The 14,628-nt window shown below is 36.6% G+C and overlaps 1 protein-coding gene across 2 annotated transcripts in view; it reads left to right on the forward strand.

The window, feature by feature from the left end:
• The window catches only part of IGF1 (insulin like growth factor 1), a 52,381-nt gene extending 38,080 nt beyond the window's left edge, over positions 1-14,301 (forward strand). For both annotated transcript variants that reach the window (XM_021387400.1, XM_021387409.1), the window contains exons 3-4: positions 1,756-1,937; positions 12,083-14,301. In XM_021387400.1, the coding sequence (XP_021243075.1) occupies positions 1,756-1,937; positions 12,083-12,142 (242 nt within the window). In that variant the 3' untranslated portion in view covers positions 12,143-14,301. The remainder of the gene's footprint in view (positions 1-1,755; positions 1,938-12,082) is intronic.

Below are 14,628 nucleotides of genomic sequence, written 5' to 3' on the forward strand. Positions count from 1 at the left end.
AAAATACTACCATAACATACTCCTGGCATGCTATTCTGTTTAGTCTTATGAAACAAATAATTTAGCAGACAATGCACAGTATAGGGGCCCTCAGTGAATTGCAATATACCAAGTAAGCATGTTTTTCTTTTTCTTTAATTTATAGTCCCTGGGAGAAAAAAAAGAAAACAGTTAAAAACCTATTGTCTGGGTTTACAAAGCTCATGAGGATAGTTAGTTCTTAGCTGATTGTACTGCTGGCTAAAATGTTAGACATGCTTTACCACTAGAGGTCTTCTCATTTACGGATGTACTGAGGCCTCAAGGGCTCTTCAGCAGTGGACATATGTTTTAATCACAGGGAACTGCAAAATGCAGTGTTGTCTTCAAATTGACAACTGCAGACCAGGTATGTGGATATTAACCTAGAATTTCTGTATAGAAGGCAAGATAAATTGAATTTTCATCTTTGTTGATATGCCCTTTCCCTTTATTTAGCTTGAGTAATTTCTAAAAACTGAATTCCCTGCCAAACTCTGTGAATAACAGAGTTTTGGTCTCAGCGATAAAATTGAAGAGGAAAAAAAATTAAAAAAATGTGTTGAGCTGACTGAATTGAGTTACTTCATTTTTTGGCTCTTTGTGCAATTTTCTTTCCTTTTTTTCCATATTTTGGGTTTTTATCCAATGTGGATTGCCTCTACGTGGAAACATTTAAAGCTGAAAATGTCAAAACAAAACATTTAATCTTTTCAGAATTTTACTGTCTGAAACCAAATTCTACCAGAATTTAAAAATAGATGTAGTAAGACAGGAATTATTTTGTTTCTTTTGTGAATTTACTGTTCATTCATGTCTTGTGTCATAAAAGGGCAACTACACATCTAACTGGGCTTTATACAAAGAAGTCCAGGAAATAATGGGTCTGTAATCTTCGCACAGTACAGCAGTGAAAACTCTAGTTACTAAAGAAATCAGAAATCCTTGAGAGTGTGAGAGTTCTGTGAATGAAAATGTGACTCTTTACTGGAGCTGAGTGAAAAATGTAGTAAAATGTATTTTCTATAGATGCCCAGTATAAACACAAAACTCAGGAAAGACCACATTATGTTAGTCCAGTTTTCCATCTTGTGCAAAGCTTACAATAAAAAATATTCTGTCTTTACCTGCTACATCAGCCACGATCCTATTTTTGCTGCATTTCATTAGTTAGCGTGTTAGCTTATTTCCTTCTTCTCACTAGTTTTTGAACTTGTAGATCTTACAGCCTATGTAGGTGTATACAGTCTTAATTTCCCTTTTGAACATACTCTAACTTCACATCATGGCTTAATGTGGTCTCTCTCGTTTGAAAATACTTGCCTACTACACGGGTATGATCTTTAATCATCAGCTACCTTAATCAATACAACAATCAGCTTTCATCTAAATGCTAAAGGGTAAATTTCTTTTGAAAGTCTTCTAAAAGCCAGCTTGTGGCTTTCTTCCTCTCTATTTTCAATGCCAAGATAGTTCAAGAAAATCTTTTCATAATAATTTTCTAATAAGATATATGTTTGCTCAAATGCTTAAACTGCAACCACTCATAGGCAGAGACCAAAGCTGGCCGTTTCCAGGAGTATCTTTGAAAGCTGTATCTAAGGACACAGTTGTAGGTATAGCATCTACCACTGTCATAGGTAATTCAGTTAAAAATAATGCAACTTAATATGATTGCTGCTGAGATCTTTGCATTTTCTTTCTAACATGAAAACTTTCCATTTGTGTTTTGAATAGGTAAGCCTACAGGGTATGGATCCAGCAGTAGACGCTTACATCACAAGGGAATAGTGGACGAATGCTGCTTCCAGAGTTGTGACCTGAGGAGGCTGGAGATGTACTGTGCTCCAATAAAGCCACCTAAATCTGCACGCTCTGTACGTGCTCAGCGCCACACTGATATGCCAAAAGCACAAAAGGTAGGCCAGGCCAAAACACAAAAAGCTCTATTTTAGGGAAAGAAATTTATGTCAGGGCTGGTAACTTAGCAAACAACTGATGTGTTCTGCCTACTGGAGACACTGAGATTTAGTTGGTTTAGGAAAAACAGCGTCCATGGTAGAAAATAAGGAGAAGTTGTAGTGTTGTAACTCATCTCTTAGAATGTTGAATAAAAACCTGCAATTGCTAAGCTAGTAGCTGTGAGGCTTTATCCTGCTTCTGGGTATTAACTGACAAGTACTTACGTCATCTGATCATAAATAGCACCTAAAACCTCTTTCAAAAGAGACATCAAACACAGTGTTTAAATAGTCATTTGTCCAGAAAATACTCATTCATCCTTCTTTGAAAGGAAAAGGTAGATCGAGTGACCGAGAGCTCTTCTACTATTCTTTTTATTGTGTAAATGAACAAATCATTTTCTTCTTTCATCACTGTTTTGGCTTTTTATTTTTTTTGTTTACCAGAACTAAATTGAAAGGATAGCCACTTTGACTTCATTTTAACTATTTAATGTTTAATATTTATGTTCTCCAAGAACTGTAAATATTCATTGGTATTATTTGTATAGTTACAGAATTCAGAGTATTCAGACATTTACTTGTTTTGTAGTAGATACCATACATGTATCTCTAGTCTGTATGTGTATTTCTTTTATCCTCAACAGAGCTTATAGTCCAGCTAACGCATCTTTGACTAGGCTGCCATTAAGCTCTCTTCCAACCACCTCTCCTGTTTGAGTTCTAAACATCTGTTTTACATGTTATCTGTCATCTTCTGTAAGCCTACAGTGATATATTTTATTGCTGTTGACCTTGTGTCTCCTACACAAATGTTGATCCCATTCCTGCAGTTTTCTGAAAACTTTTCAATATAAGGAATTAAACTACATGAAATACTAAGGTTTCATAGGAAGCTAGGAAACCAATCCTATATACTTATTTCCCTAACATTATCTTCATTAAATAACAACTGTAATTGTTCTAGCATCACTTCTCTTCCATAAAATAACCAAAGAAGTAGAATCCTTTCCATCTCTTCCTTAAGGGTTTTCAACCTTTTAAAGTAATGACTGAATGATTATTCCTGAGATGCATCACCTTAGCCATGAACACCTCAGAAGATCCAGACAATGGGTGTAGAACACGTGTAGAACACAACTATGGACAGAAAAACCCTGTAGATTATTAATATCAAGGCACACATATATCTAATGCTTGGGGAAAAAGAAGAAAACAGGCTTGGCCTGTAGACTCTGCACTTCTTCCCCAACTTATTGCTAAGGTGATGGGTAAAATGTTCAGTAACACCAAATGAAAGTCAACAAGACACTTGATAGATCTCCATGCCACTTTCCCTAGAGGATCAAGGAATTTTGTCATTCTTTAAACAGATATATTTTTCCCAATAAGAATACATACAGGAAGACATCTTCACTGTGTGGACAAGTCAGAATAAAGGCCTTACACCCTTATGCATTAGATGAGAAGGAGGTGTTTGAGAAAGGACACTGTGTGCCAGGGCCCAGCTCCCCTCCTTTAGAGAAGAGACGAGTTATCAAACTTTAAGGCTTCAAGAAGCATTTGGACAGTGCTTTTAGATATTGCTCCTAGGATGCCCTGCATGGAGTCAGGAGTTGGACTCGATGATCCTTATAGGTCCCTTCCAATTCAGGACATGGTATTTTAAGAGGAAAAAAAAAATAGAGCGAGTGTGTAGTAATTGAGATGACCTAGCTGCAGACGAAAGCATCCAGGAAATGAAAAGGAGAAACAGCAAGAGATGGAAAGGACAGTAAAAAGACAACGAGGAAGAGAGGAAAAAAATAATGACGGGAATTAAATCAAAGAGGCTCAGAAGACGAAAAATACTGAACTGAACGAACTATAAAATACAGAGTTTCGAGAAAATGTGAAAGAAAACAAAACTAGAGGGAAAAAAATCGTATTAAAGAAAAGAACACCAGTAAAGAAAATGAATAGGAGAAGGAGGAAAGAGATGATCAGAAGCAAAAAAATCATAAATGCTTATTGATAAGAAACTGGCAATAAAAAAATAGAAATTTGATGGGGAGAAAAAAACTGAACTTTTCCTTAATCTCTGTTCATGGATAAAATTAGATTGAGGAAAGAAAAATACAGAAAGAGTAGGAAAAACTATAATTCTGATTTATGCTAGATAAGAGGAATATATGGTTAAAAGAAATAGAATGCAATAAGAAAACAATATACATAAAAAAGCTCTAATACATATTTTCATATAATCATTTAAGCTTTCTGCAACAGTACAATGAAAAAGAAAATGCTATGCTGATACCTTTTATTTTGGATAGGTTCTTTCAAGATGAATATGTTTAGTTAATTCTGTGTTGATACATTACTGATTTTAACAAAAAAAAATATTTTTCCAAGTTGAATTTTTTTCTGCTTCAGCATATTTTTCTCTTTGAATATTATGCCATATCTAAGATATACGTCTTAAACATACAGAGAGAATATGTAAGATAATGAATATGACCCCTATAATTTCTTATTTAGATCCAGGATCTAAGGGAAGATTAACTGCAGCATTGGATGTTCTCATTCTTAGATTTTGCACACCGTTTCTCAGGTCATTCATGCTTTCAATGAAGTTTTTATTTCCAGGAATAACAGAACCTCAATAAACTTACTTCAGTGGAGGAGGTTGCTCTGATTATAGGTTATACTGATGCAGATCTTTAGTCATCACATTACAAACAACAGGTGCTACACTACACACAGTAATCTGAATCATAGAATCATAGAATCACCAAGGTTGGAAAAGACCTCCAAGATCATCCTTTCCAACCATTCACCTACCACCAATATTTCCCCACTATACCGTGTCCCTTAGCACCACATATATACATTTCTCGAACACCTCCAGGGATGGTGACTCCACCACCTCCCTGGGCAGCCTGTGCCAGGGCATCAACACTCTTTCAGAGAAGACACTTTTCCTGATATCCAACTTGAACCTTCCCTGATGCAATTCAAGGTGATTGCCTCCCATTCTATCACTATGACTTGGGAGAATAAGCCAGTCCCCACCTCACCACAACCTCCTTTCAGGTCGTTGTACAGAGCTATAAGGTCACCTGTGAGCCTCCTCTTCTCCAGACTGAACAATCCCAGTTTCCTCAGCCGCTCCCCGTAAGACTTGTGCTCCAGACCCTTCACAGATCTTTTGCCCTCCTCTGAACACACTCCAGGGCCTCAATGTCTATCTTGTTGTTAGGAGCCCAGGTCCTAGCTCAGGTGGCCTCACCTGAGCTAAGAACAGGGGAACAATCTCCTCCCTGCTCCTGCTGGCTACACTATTTCTTATACAAGCCAGAATGCCGTTGGCCTTCTTGGCTATCTAGGCCCACTGCTGGCTTATGTTCAGCTGAGCACTGACCAGCACCCCCAGGTCCATTTCTTTGATACAGTCTTCCAGCCACTCCGCTCCAAGCCTGTAGTATTTCCAGAGGTTGTTGTGGCCAAAGCGCCGGACTCAGCACTTGGTCTTGTTGAACTTCATCCCATTGGCCCAGCAATCCCCAGGGAGATAAACAATTCCTCCCAACTTGATGTCATCTGCAAACTTGTTGAGGGCGCACTCAATCCCCTCATCAAGACCAATAAAGATATTAAACAGGAGAGGACCCAATAACCCCAGGGGAACACCAAGCATGGCTGGTCACCAGCTAGATTTATTTCCATTCACCGCCACTCTCAGGGCCCGGCCCAGCCCTCCAGCCAGTTCTCTACCCAGCAAAGAGTGTATCTGTCCAAGCCATGGGCTGCCAGTTTCCCCAAGTAAATACTGTGGTAGATGGCATCAAAGACTGCTGAAGTCTTGGTAGACTACATCAACAGCCTTTTCCTCATAGAAAGAGATCAGGTTGGCCAAGCAGGGCCCGCCTTTCATGAACCCATCTGACTGGGCCTGATTCCCTGATTGTCCTGCCCATGTCGTGTGATCTCGCTCAATAAACAGGGGCAGGCACTGAATGATTGATGTGACCTGGGAACCTCAAAATGTCTGTGCTGATAGAAGGCTAGCACCAAGGACCAGTTTTAATCCAATTACAGAGACTGTATTAGTAGAGTTTTCTGGTTTTTGTGTAGCTAAAAAACAAGATTTTTTTTCTCCAGGATTGTTATTGGTTCTATTTTAAGACCTTTATTCATAATCAAATATAAAAGTTTATTGAAAGCTAAGCAATAAACACTTCAATAACATATAAAGTGATACACACAGCATACTTCACAGATTCAAAAAGAAGAAAGAAAAGTAAGAGGGCAGTTAGAATAACTTTGTTATTGCCACAGTTGCTGTATACGGTGGAACACATACTCAACCTTAACTCTAAGTTAAATATCCAGCTTTCAGCACCTCTTCAATTGCTCTTTCACAGTCAGCCTGCAAAAAATTACCTTAAACTGGGCCACCCAATGAAAGTACGAGACATGCATATTTTCTTGCACAGAGAAATAAGTGTGCATCAGAGCACAATGCTATAGCTGCAGGCTAACCACTCCAAAATCTCTCGTGAGCCAGATGGGCTAACTCAGAGTATGGATTTCAACATTATCTGTTGACACAGAAGAAAGTAACTTTCTAATACTTATGACAACTGGACAAGGGTTGTTCAATGAGAAAATATAGAAATAGTTTTTTCAGTAGCCATCATGTGTAGATGTAACAATCAGCAGAATTTATACAAGACCAACGTATCTGTCTAAAATTTAGTAAGCTGTTTATTTTTTATGTGCTCGTTCTCTTCCCCTGAATACAATCTACAAAGGTAGTTTACCTTCAAAGTTGAACTGAAATAAAATAGGATCTATCCATATGATCTTTATTCAATTAATATGTCTTCTAAAGTTTGTTGCTATGACCATTCAGATTCCTCAGTATAACAGCTGTTCACCAGAAAAACAGAAATGTCAAAAAATAAGGAAGAACTACAGGTAATGCAATTGATTTTCTCCATTAGGTTAACTGAGGAAAGCTAGGTGATTAAACTTGAGTTTCAGTTTAATGTTTAGTCTGAAAAAAAAAAAAGATGTTTGGGCCAACTGTTCTTGACAGTTTAGGCAAGAGAAACAGAATAACTTTACATCCCATTGCAACACTAAGGCCAATACTATACAGACTGCTTTCCTGTCTTCAATTTATTTAATTTTATGTACATATATATTTATATTACTAATATTCTTTAGTTTTATGTTTCTAATTACTACACTGAATGAAAAAAAAAAGATGTCTTGAAAAGGGAAGACGTCCCTGAACTTTTAGCAAAGAGAATGGATGTGAAACAAAAGCACATTACAGATCAAGAATTTTTCTTTTTCCTAACACTATGAGAATAAGTACTGACCTTGTTTTCAGATTTGAAACTCACTTAATGAGCAAGTACATCAACGAGAAAGGTGGGAACAAGGAACAGGGAGAAAAACTTTGAAAAACAACAGTTCTCTGTTCAAGCAAAGGAAACTGAACTGTTTCCAAAACAATTATGTATATACACAAGGGAAGACTGCAACCTTTTTAAATGAAGCAATGCCATAAAATCCATGACACAAAGCTGTTATCAATTTAAGCCTACAAGATACCTTGAGAATTATAACATGAATTTGACATCGATAAGGCTGATTATAAAATTCACTAGACAAAGAACAAGAAAAATAAACAAAAGAAAAAGGTAATTTAGTGCCATTGCCTCACATCCTAAGCAAGAAGACGAAAGAGGTGTGCAATCTGATATAATTTTACTCTTCCTCAGATTTTTATCTCTTATTCTTCTTCAGGATTTATACGCGGAAAATACACAAATGTATTTACAGCAAATTAGTAGTAGTAGGAAGTGGGTTCTCTCAAAAGATCAAATGCTAGCCAACATCCTTTCAGATTTTATCTAAACTTCAGAATTTAAATAAATACTAAACGGGACTGAGAAACAGTGAAAATAAGATGTTTTTACTTTAAGAAAATCTCACTGAGAAAACAGAAAGCATATTGCATTATTTCTCATTAATCTAAGACTGGCTTTATCTGTTGTAATTGGCTCTTTATCAACTCACAGATACGTTTACAGACCAAAATATGCTTAATGGCATTAATCCTAATTTCCATTGTATCCATACTGCATTATCAAAGCCAGTGAGGGAACTTTTACATGTAAGAGATAGAAGGACTTGGCCTCTTCACTTCAGAAAATTTTCTCCCATTGCTTACTTTCCAGTCTTGTTATTTTGTTACCAACCACACTGCCCACAGAACTAAAAAAACTTTCAAATAGACCTTAGAGAGTCGGTAGCTAAGATATCATGTGTGTTACTACAAACATTAGACTTTCCATTTATTACCAATAAAGCAAGAGTCTTTTAATGCCAATACGAGTTTTGAAAGTCCATCCTAATAGCATAAGAATGCTGTTGCATGCTTCCCAGTACTTTTCATCTTAGCTAAATGACCTTTACTGTCACTGAGGATGTTGTTTGTTATCCTTAAGTCTCCAAATATCCATGCTTAAGGTGGTAGTTTTAAAATCTGAACTTCTCTCTTCACAAAGTGACTTATGCAAAGTTGACATTTTGCACTGGCATCTTAAAATGCTTATTGTATCTATATCTAAATATTAGCTTAAAATATCAGACAAACAAACATCATATACACACACACAAAAATTTTAATTACTTAATTTCAAAGTCTATAGAAATAAGGCAAGATTTTCTATACTAGAGTAAATACAGGTCTGAGATCCTGATTCAGGCATTCGTATTTTGTTTTCAATAGTCTCAACATTGCATACTTGGAAAAAAATGTGTTATATGTGTTCAAAGGACTTTCTGGCATGCATGTTAATCTATTTATGGATCAAAATACTGATTCCAGAACAGAAACTGTTCTAAAAGTCATCTGCCATCTTCCCTCAATTTCAAAGCTAGCCTGTGTATTATGACAGCTCTTTCTCCATAAACATGCAAGCCTTAACAGCTACAACTGAAGCCTTGCTACATCATGGTATTTGCTTTATTTCAGTGATTAAGCAATTTTGAAGTCAGACAACAACATTAGTTGAGAGAATTTTATTACTGAAGTGCAAAATGGCTGTTGTTTCATAATATGGTTCTTACCTTTCTTTTAGATTACGAGTGTGCAGCCTTTAGGAATATATTACTTTTTTGCAAATAGAATGCAGTGTATAATTCTTTTCTTATACACTGGTAAACTCTCCTCAAAAAAGAGATTCTAGAGGCAGCAGTAACAAGGCTATTTTGTTTTGTTGCCATGTGGGAAAAACAAGGCAGATGAGTCCAGGAATTCCCGTCTTCTTAGTGCATTGTTACAATATAAGCAGTTCATAGAATCATAGAATCATCTACGTTGGAAAAGACCTTAAAGGTCACAAAGCACAACCATCAACCCGATCTACTGAGACCCATCTCTAAAATATGTCCCTCAGTGCCATGTCCACACATCCCTTAAACACCTCTAGGGACAAGACTCCAACACTTCCCTAGACAGCCTGTTCCAATGCCCAACCAATTTTTCCATGAAGAAGTTCTTCTTGATATCTCAGTTAAATCTCCCCTATCTCAACTGCTGGCCATTTCCCCTCTCACTTGTCACTTGAGAAAAGAGACCAACACTCTCCTCACTGCAACCTCCTTTTAGGTAGCTGTAGAGAGCCATGAATGCTCCCTTCAGCTACCTTTTCTCCAGACTAAACAGTCCCAGTTCCCTCAGCCACTCCTCATAACTCTTGTTTTCTAGTCCCTTCACCAGCTTAATTGCTCTTCTCTGCGTACATTCAAGCAATTCAAAATCCTTCTTGGAGGGAGGGGCCCAGAAGTGAACACAGTATTTGAGATTCAATAATGTAAAACGTGGTAATCACTTCGCAAGTCCTACTTGCCACACTATTTCTGATGCAGGCCAGGATACCACTGGCTTTCATGGCCACTTGGACTTACAGCTGGCCCCTGATCTGGCTGCTAACCAGCTTCCCAGGTTCTTTTCTGCTGGACACATTTCCAGCCACACTTCCCCAGCTCCATTCTGCTGCATGGGTTTGTTACAACTCAAGTGCAGCAGCCAGCATTCAGACTCATTGAATGTCACGCAACTGGACCATCCAGGTACCCCTGCAGAGCCTCCTGCCCTTGTGCAGATCAACACTCCCACTCAACTTGCTCACGTCTGCAAGCTTACTGAGGATGCACTGATCCAGATCACTGATAATGGCATTAAACAAAACATTTGTAGCATGAAGCATGATCCTTAACTCATGTGAAGTGCTGCAATGATAATTTAACTGAAAATCATTAAAAAAATCCAGAATGAGTACGTAGGGTGAAAACTAAAGTGCAAGTGAGAGAAAACTAGAGAAAGAAAAGGTAGCTTTAGAAAAACTGGAGAGAAACAAACAACCAAAGAGCAATAGGATAATGGTAATAATTTTTGGAAAAGCAGAATTCTGTTGAAGTTTTTGATTCTGTATTCAATCCATTCTAAGAAAAATATTTTATAACCCTATTAGTAAAATTTTATGAAGACAAGCCCATATTCTACTGAATTGATAGAACTAGATGATTAATCTCTTCCTCATTCAGTATTGTATTTTAGGTTAAGAACATCTGTAAAGGCTGATTTCTAACAAAGAAATTTCTTCGTCATGAATACTTTACTGTTAACAAATTTGTCTTGTCAGTGATGAAAATTTTAAGTTTAGCTCAATGTTATTACTTAGTGGTATAATTAATTTGACACTTGTTGGTTTCGTTGGATTTGGTATTTTTATATATTCTAAAAAACATAATTCAGCACGTATCTATCAGAACCCAATCCAAAACCAATGGCAATCAATAAGATGTACATGAGCTAAAGTTTTGTAATCTTTCATCAGTTTCTGATTTTATGTTTAATAGATACCAGAAGCAAAGTGAAAAGTCGTATATAGAATAGTACTTTATATAAGAAATCATTTTTAAAAATCTACTGTAATGCACCAAATTAGCTTCTATTTTCCTTCTCTCCATCAGGAAAGCAGATGTTTTCATTACTTTTTAAGTTTTAGAGAAGACTACATTTCTTTTTCTTGTACTAAAATAGAAGACAATGCGGTGGCACATCTCCATATGCCTCACCTTTCTCAGTGAGATTTTATATTTTGGGGTTTTCTTAGGACAGCCGCCATAATTTCTGTTAACAAAGAATTTTACTTCTGATGAGGACTATAAAAACGGGTAGTCACTTGTCAATTCTGCCTCTAGTCTGGTAGAGAATTGGAAGTTTTGAGTCCAGCTAGTATTTACCAGCGTAGTAAATGAGGAAATCAAACCAAAAAAACGTATATAGCATCTTCTAGTGCTTCCAGAAACTGGCCTGTGTATGGAAAGACAGTGAACTGAGGGCATTATTCATTCCAAAGCCCTCTTGATTTGCCTTTCACATCACTCTGATTTTGGAAATGCCAATGATTTGGTTGCTGCTCCTGCAGCGTACCCACATATTTTAAAATTCTGCTAAAAGCCTTATCCAACAAAAACCTTACCTACACACCTAATATGCAGCTTATGCAACATGTCTGAAGCAGAATTCTACCTGGTAATTTTGAAAATCTCTGCTCACTGGGTACCAAAGCCCAGAAGGCTCCACAAAGCCTACAGACACAGCTTTAAAGTTCCCCTGGCCCCTTCGCATCCTGCTTTTGCAAATGGCATTGTTCTGAAAGAAAGACAATTTATGGTACCTAAATGTATGTCTAAGTGCATCTAGGTTCATATACAGAGGTTCCCTCTCCCGAGATGCTCCAAAGTAACAGCTTCTGTTTGGTTGACTTTCTCCAAATACCATTAACATGCAAAATGCAGTTACGTTGCAACTACTCAGATCAACAAGGACAGCAATCAAGATGTTTATACCTAGAAGAACAGGAAAATTAGAGTACTTTTACAGACTCAAGTTCTCAGTAATCTGGCAGAAGGGCTCTAATAATTCTAGCATTTAGGATAACTTTTTCCCTACTAATCTAAGATGTGTGGTCATTCAGAACATTAAAATCGATCTAGAATAACTTTTTTTTTTTTTTTTTTTTTTACATCTTCAGGAAGTGCATTTGAAGAATACAAGTAGAGGGAACACAGGAAACAGAAACTACAGAATGTAAGATCATGCCATCCACAAGAATGAAGAATGAATGTGCCATCTGCAGGATACTTTGCTGTAAATAAATTATTTGTTAAACATTGGAAGACTAAAAAAAACTATGGTTTAATAAGCTTGATGCAATCTCAACCAATGGGCATTCTCCCAGTGAACAATGCAACTAAACATTCCAATATTAAGTCTTTTAGAGAACAGAACATTTTAACCAGCCCAGAGCTAAAAATTTCTGTGGTTGATGTATTACTGTGTGTTAACCTCTTTTAGATGTCCTGCACAAAATCTTTTAAAGTCCTGTGCCCCTCAAAAGCCTGCAAATTTATGGGCCTTTGATGGATCCAATTGCACTAAATTAACCTATGAACACTGGCTGCTGGAGTCATTCATCAGCCTTGTCTAAGTGGTGTTTTTTTATTTGCACTTCTATACAAGCAAGAGGCTGTTTGTTCTACAGTGTCTGATCACATTGTTTGTCTACCCCTTCATATTTGCACAGTCTGACATTCCCAGTAACAGCAGCAGTAAGGTAACATATACAGTTTTAAACATCCACTAATTCCATCTGTGACATTTTGACAGTATATGGGTTACAGATACATTTATTTTAAGTCAGTTTTATTTTTCCTTCTCTTGCAAAGATGCAGCTTATTGCAACTTGTGAGACAAAAGATTTTTAAAAGCAGTTACAGCATACATAGGTTCTCAAACCATTAATGATTCTTCCAGGTAATTGTTTGCAACAGTATAGGTAACTTCTTTCTTCCTCCATATAATGCAGTATGTAAAATTTAGCATATCAATAATACGCATATATCAAACAGTATGTAAAAATCTCTGTTTTATAGTACAACGGTGCTATTTTATAGTTTGTTATATGAAAGGGTCTGGCCAAAACAGTAACAGGTAAAAGCAAATATGGAAATAATTTTATGAATATTTGGTTTAAATGACTAAAAGGGTTATGAATTTCAATATGGATAAAAATTTTCCCATCTTCACAAAAAAAAATCAGTTATTTTACTTTTTTTCTTTTAGCTGTTTGAATGATGGTGTTTTCACCTAGTTACATGAAACACAGATTTATAGATGACCAGGTTCAGAAAAGACAACTAGTAAAAGAGTTCTCAAATAACTTTAAAAGGTAGCACATCAGGACCTAAATTTTTCAGAAATACCAGAATTCTATTCTAATAGAACTGAGGGTTAATCATGTCCTCTGCTATTTTAATTCTTCCCAAAATCTGATGTGACTGAATTGGCTGTTAACCAGCACACTGCATCTCTCTGTAAATCAGAAAAGCTAAGCTAATCATCAAATTACAGAATAGAAAGTCTTCAAGACGAGATAAACCACAATGTCCTTCAAACTGCTACTTAAAACAGCTTTTCATACACTCGTGTAGGAGACATTTAAGGTATTTCCAGATAATATCTGACATATAACCTTGATACGTAATGCATTGATTCTAACCTCAATAACACTTTCTTCTGCTCCATTTTGTAAATCAATTCAATGCTAGATTAACCATGCAATAAAGGTGGATAGATAGCTAACAGTGTCCTAGAGTGAACAATAAAATAACGTGAGAGAAGGAAAGAGAATGCTGGGGAGAATGCACTGTTCCATCCCACGCAGAACTGCAGCATGGTTCCATATGACTTATTTCACCTTACCACCCTGCATGCAGCAAGCTCAGACAAAGAAAAGGGTATCCCTTGGTCAGCCCCAAAGAGGGCATCAGGAATACTGCGTGAAGGGAGCAATCAGGAAAATGTTAGATCAGATTTGTGAAGGCAATATTTCTCTTCAAAGACTCAAACCTGTCTCACCTTCTACTACATACATGGGGGTGGACTGAATTGATTAAAACACAAAAGAGAAAAATCTCTGTAGATTCTATATTTTACAGTTTATCAATAGCTTGTTGTGAACCAGACAGAAAAGGTAGGTCTTAAAAGTGTATCAAATTGCTTGCTTGTTCCCATTTTATTTCTCCTCAGGAAATTTGAGTTTCATATTTCTTTCAAGAAAAGTGCAATATTTTCTTGTGTAATTCTTTAAATCCTTTCCATTCCATGAAAAGCATGCTTATATGCACAATACGTTACCATCACATTGTAAAACCAGAACAGTGAATAAATAAAAAAATCTGCCACAGCTGTCACTGACTGTGATAGGTATGTTGAAAAAAGGAGGTACAGAGAAGTAGATGGGGAAGCTAACCTAAATTAATTACCACCAATTTCATACAAAGAGGTAGCAAATCTGTTATCAGTCAAGGTTTTAATAGGCTTTTTTTTGGTGGGAGGGTTGGAGAGGGAAGTGGTTTTAATTTCAATGGTTGCTAAGAATTCTTAAATGCATTCTAAGAATAAGACATTATTTTGAAGTTATAAACATAACATGTTTCTATTTGGCATATCTTATCTCCTTCCATCTCCACTGCTCTGAAGTTGTAAGAGAGAAGGCAGAAAAGATATGAGCACAAA

This window comes from Numida meleagris, chromosome 1 (assembly GCF_002078875.1).
Source record: "Numida meleagris isolate 19003 breed g44 Domestic line chromosome 1, NumMel1.0, whole genome shotgun sequence".
In the NCBI taxonomy this organism is placed as follows: domain Eukaryota; kingdom Metazoa; phylum Chordata; class Aves; order Galliformes; family Numididae; genus Numida; species Numida meleagris.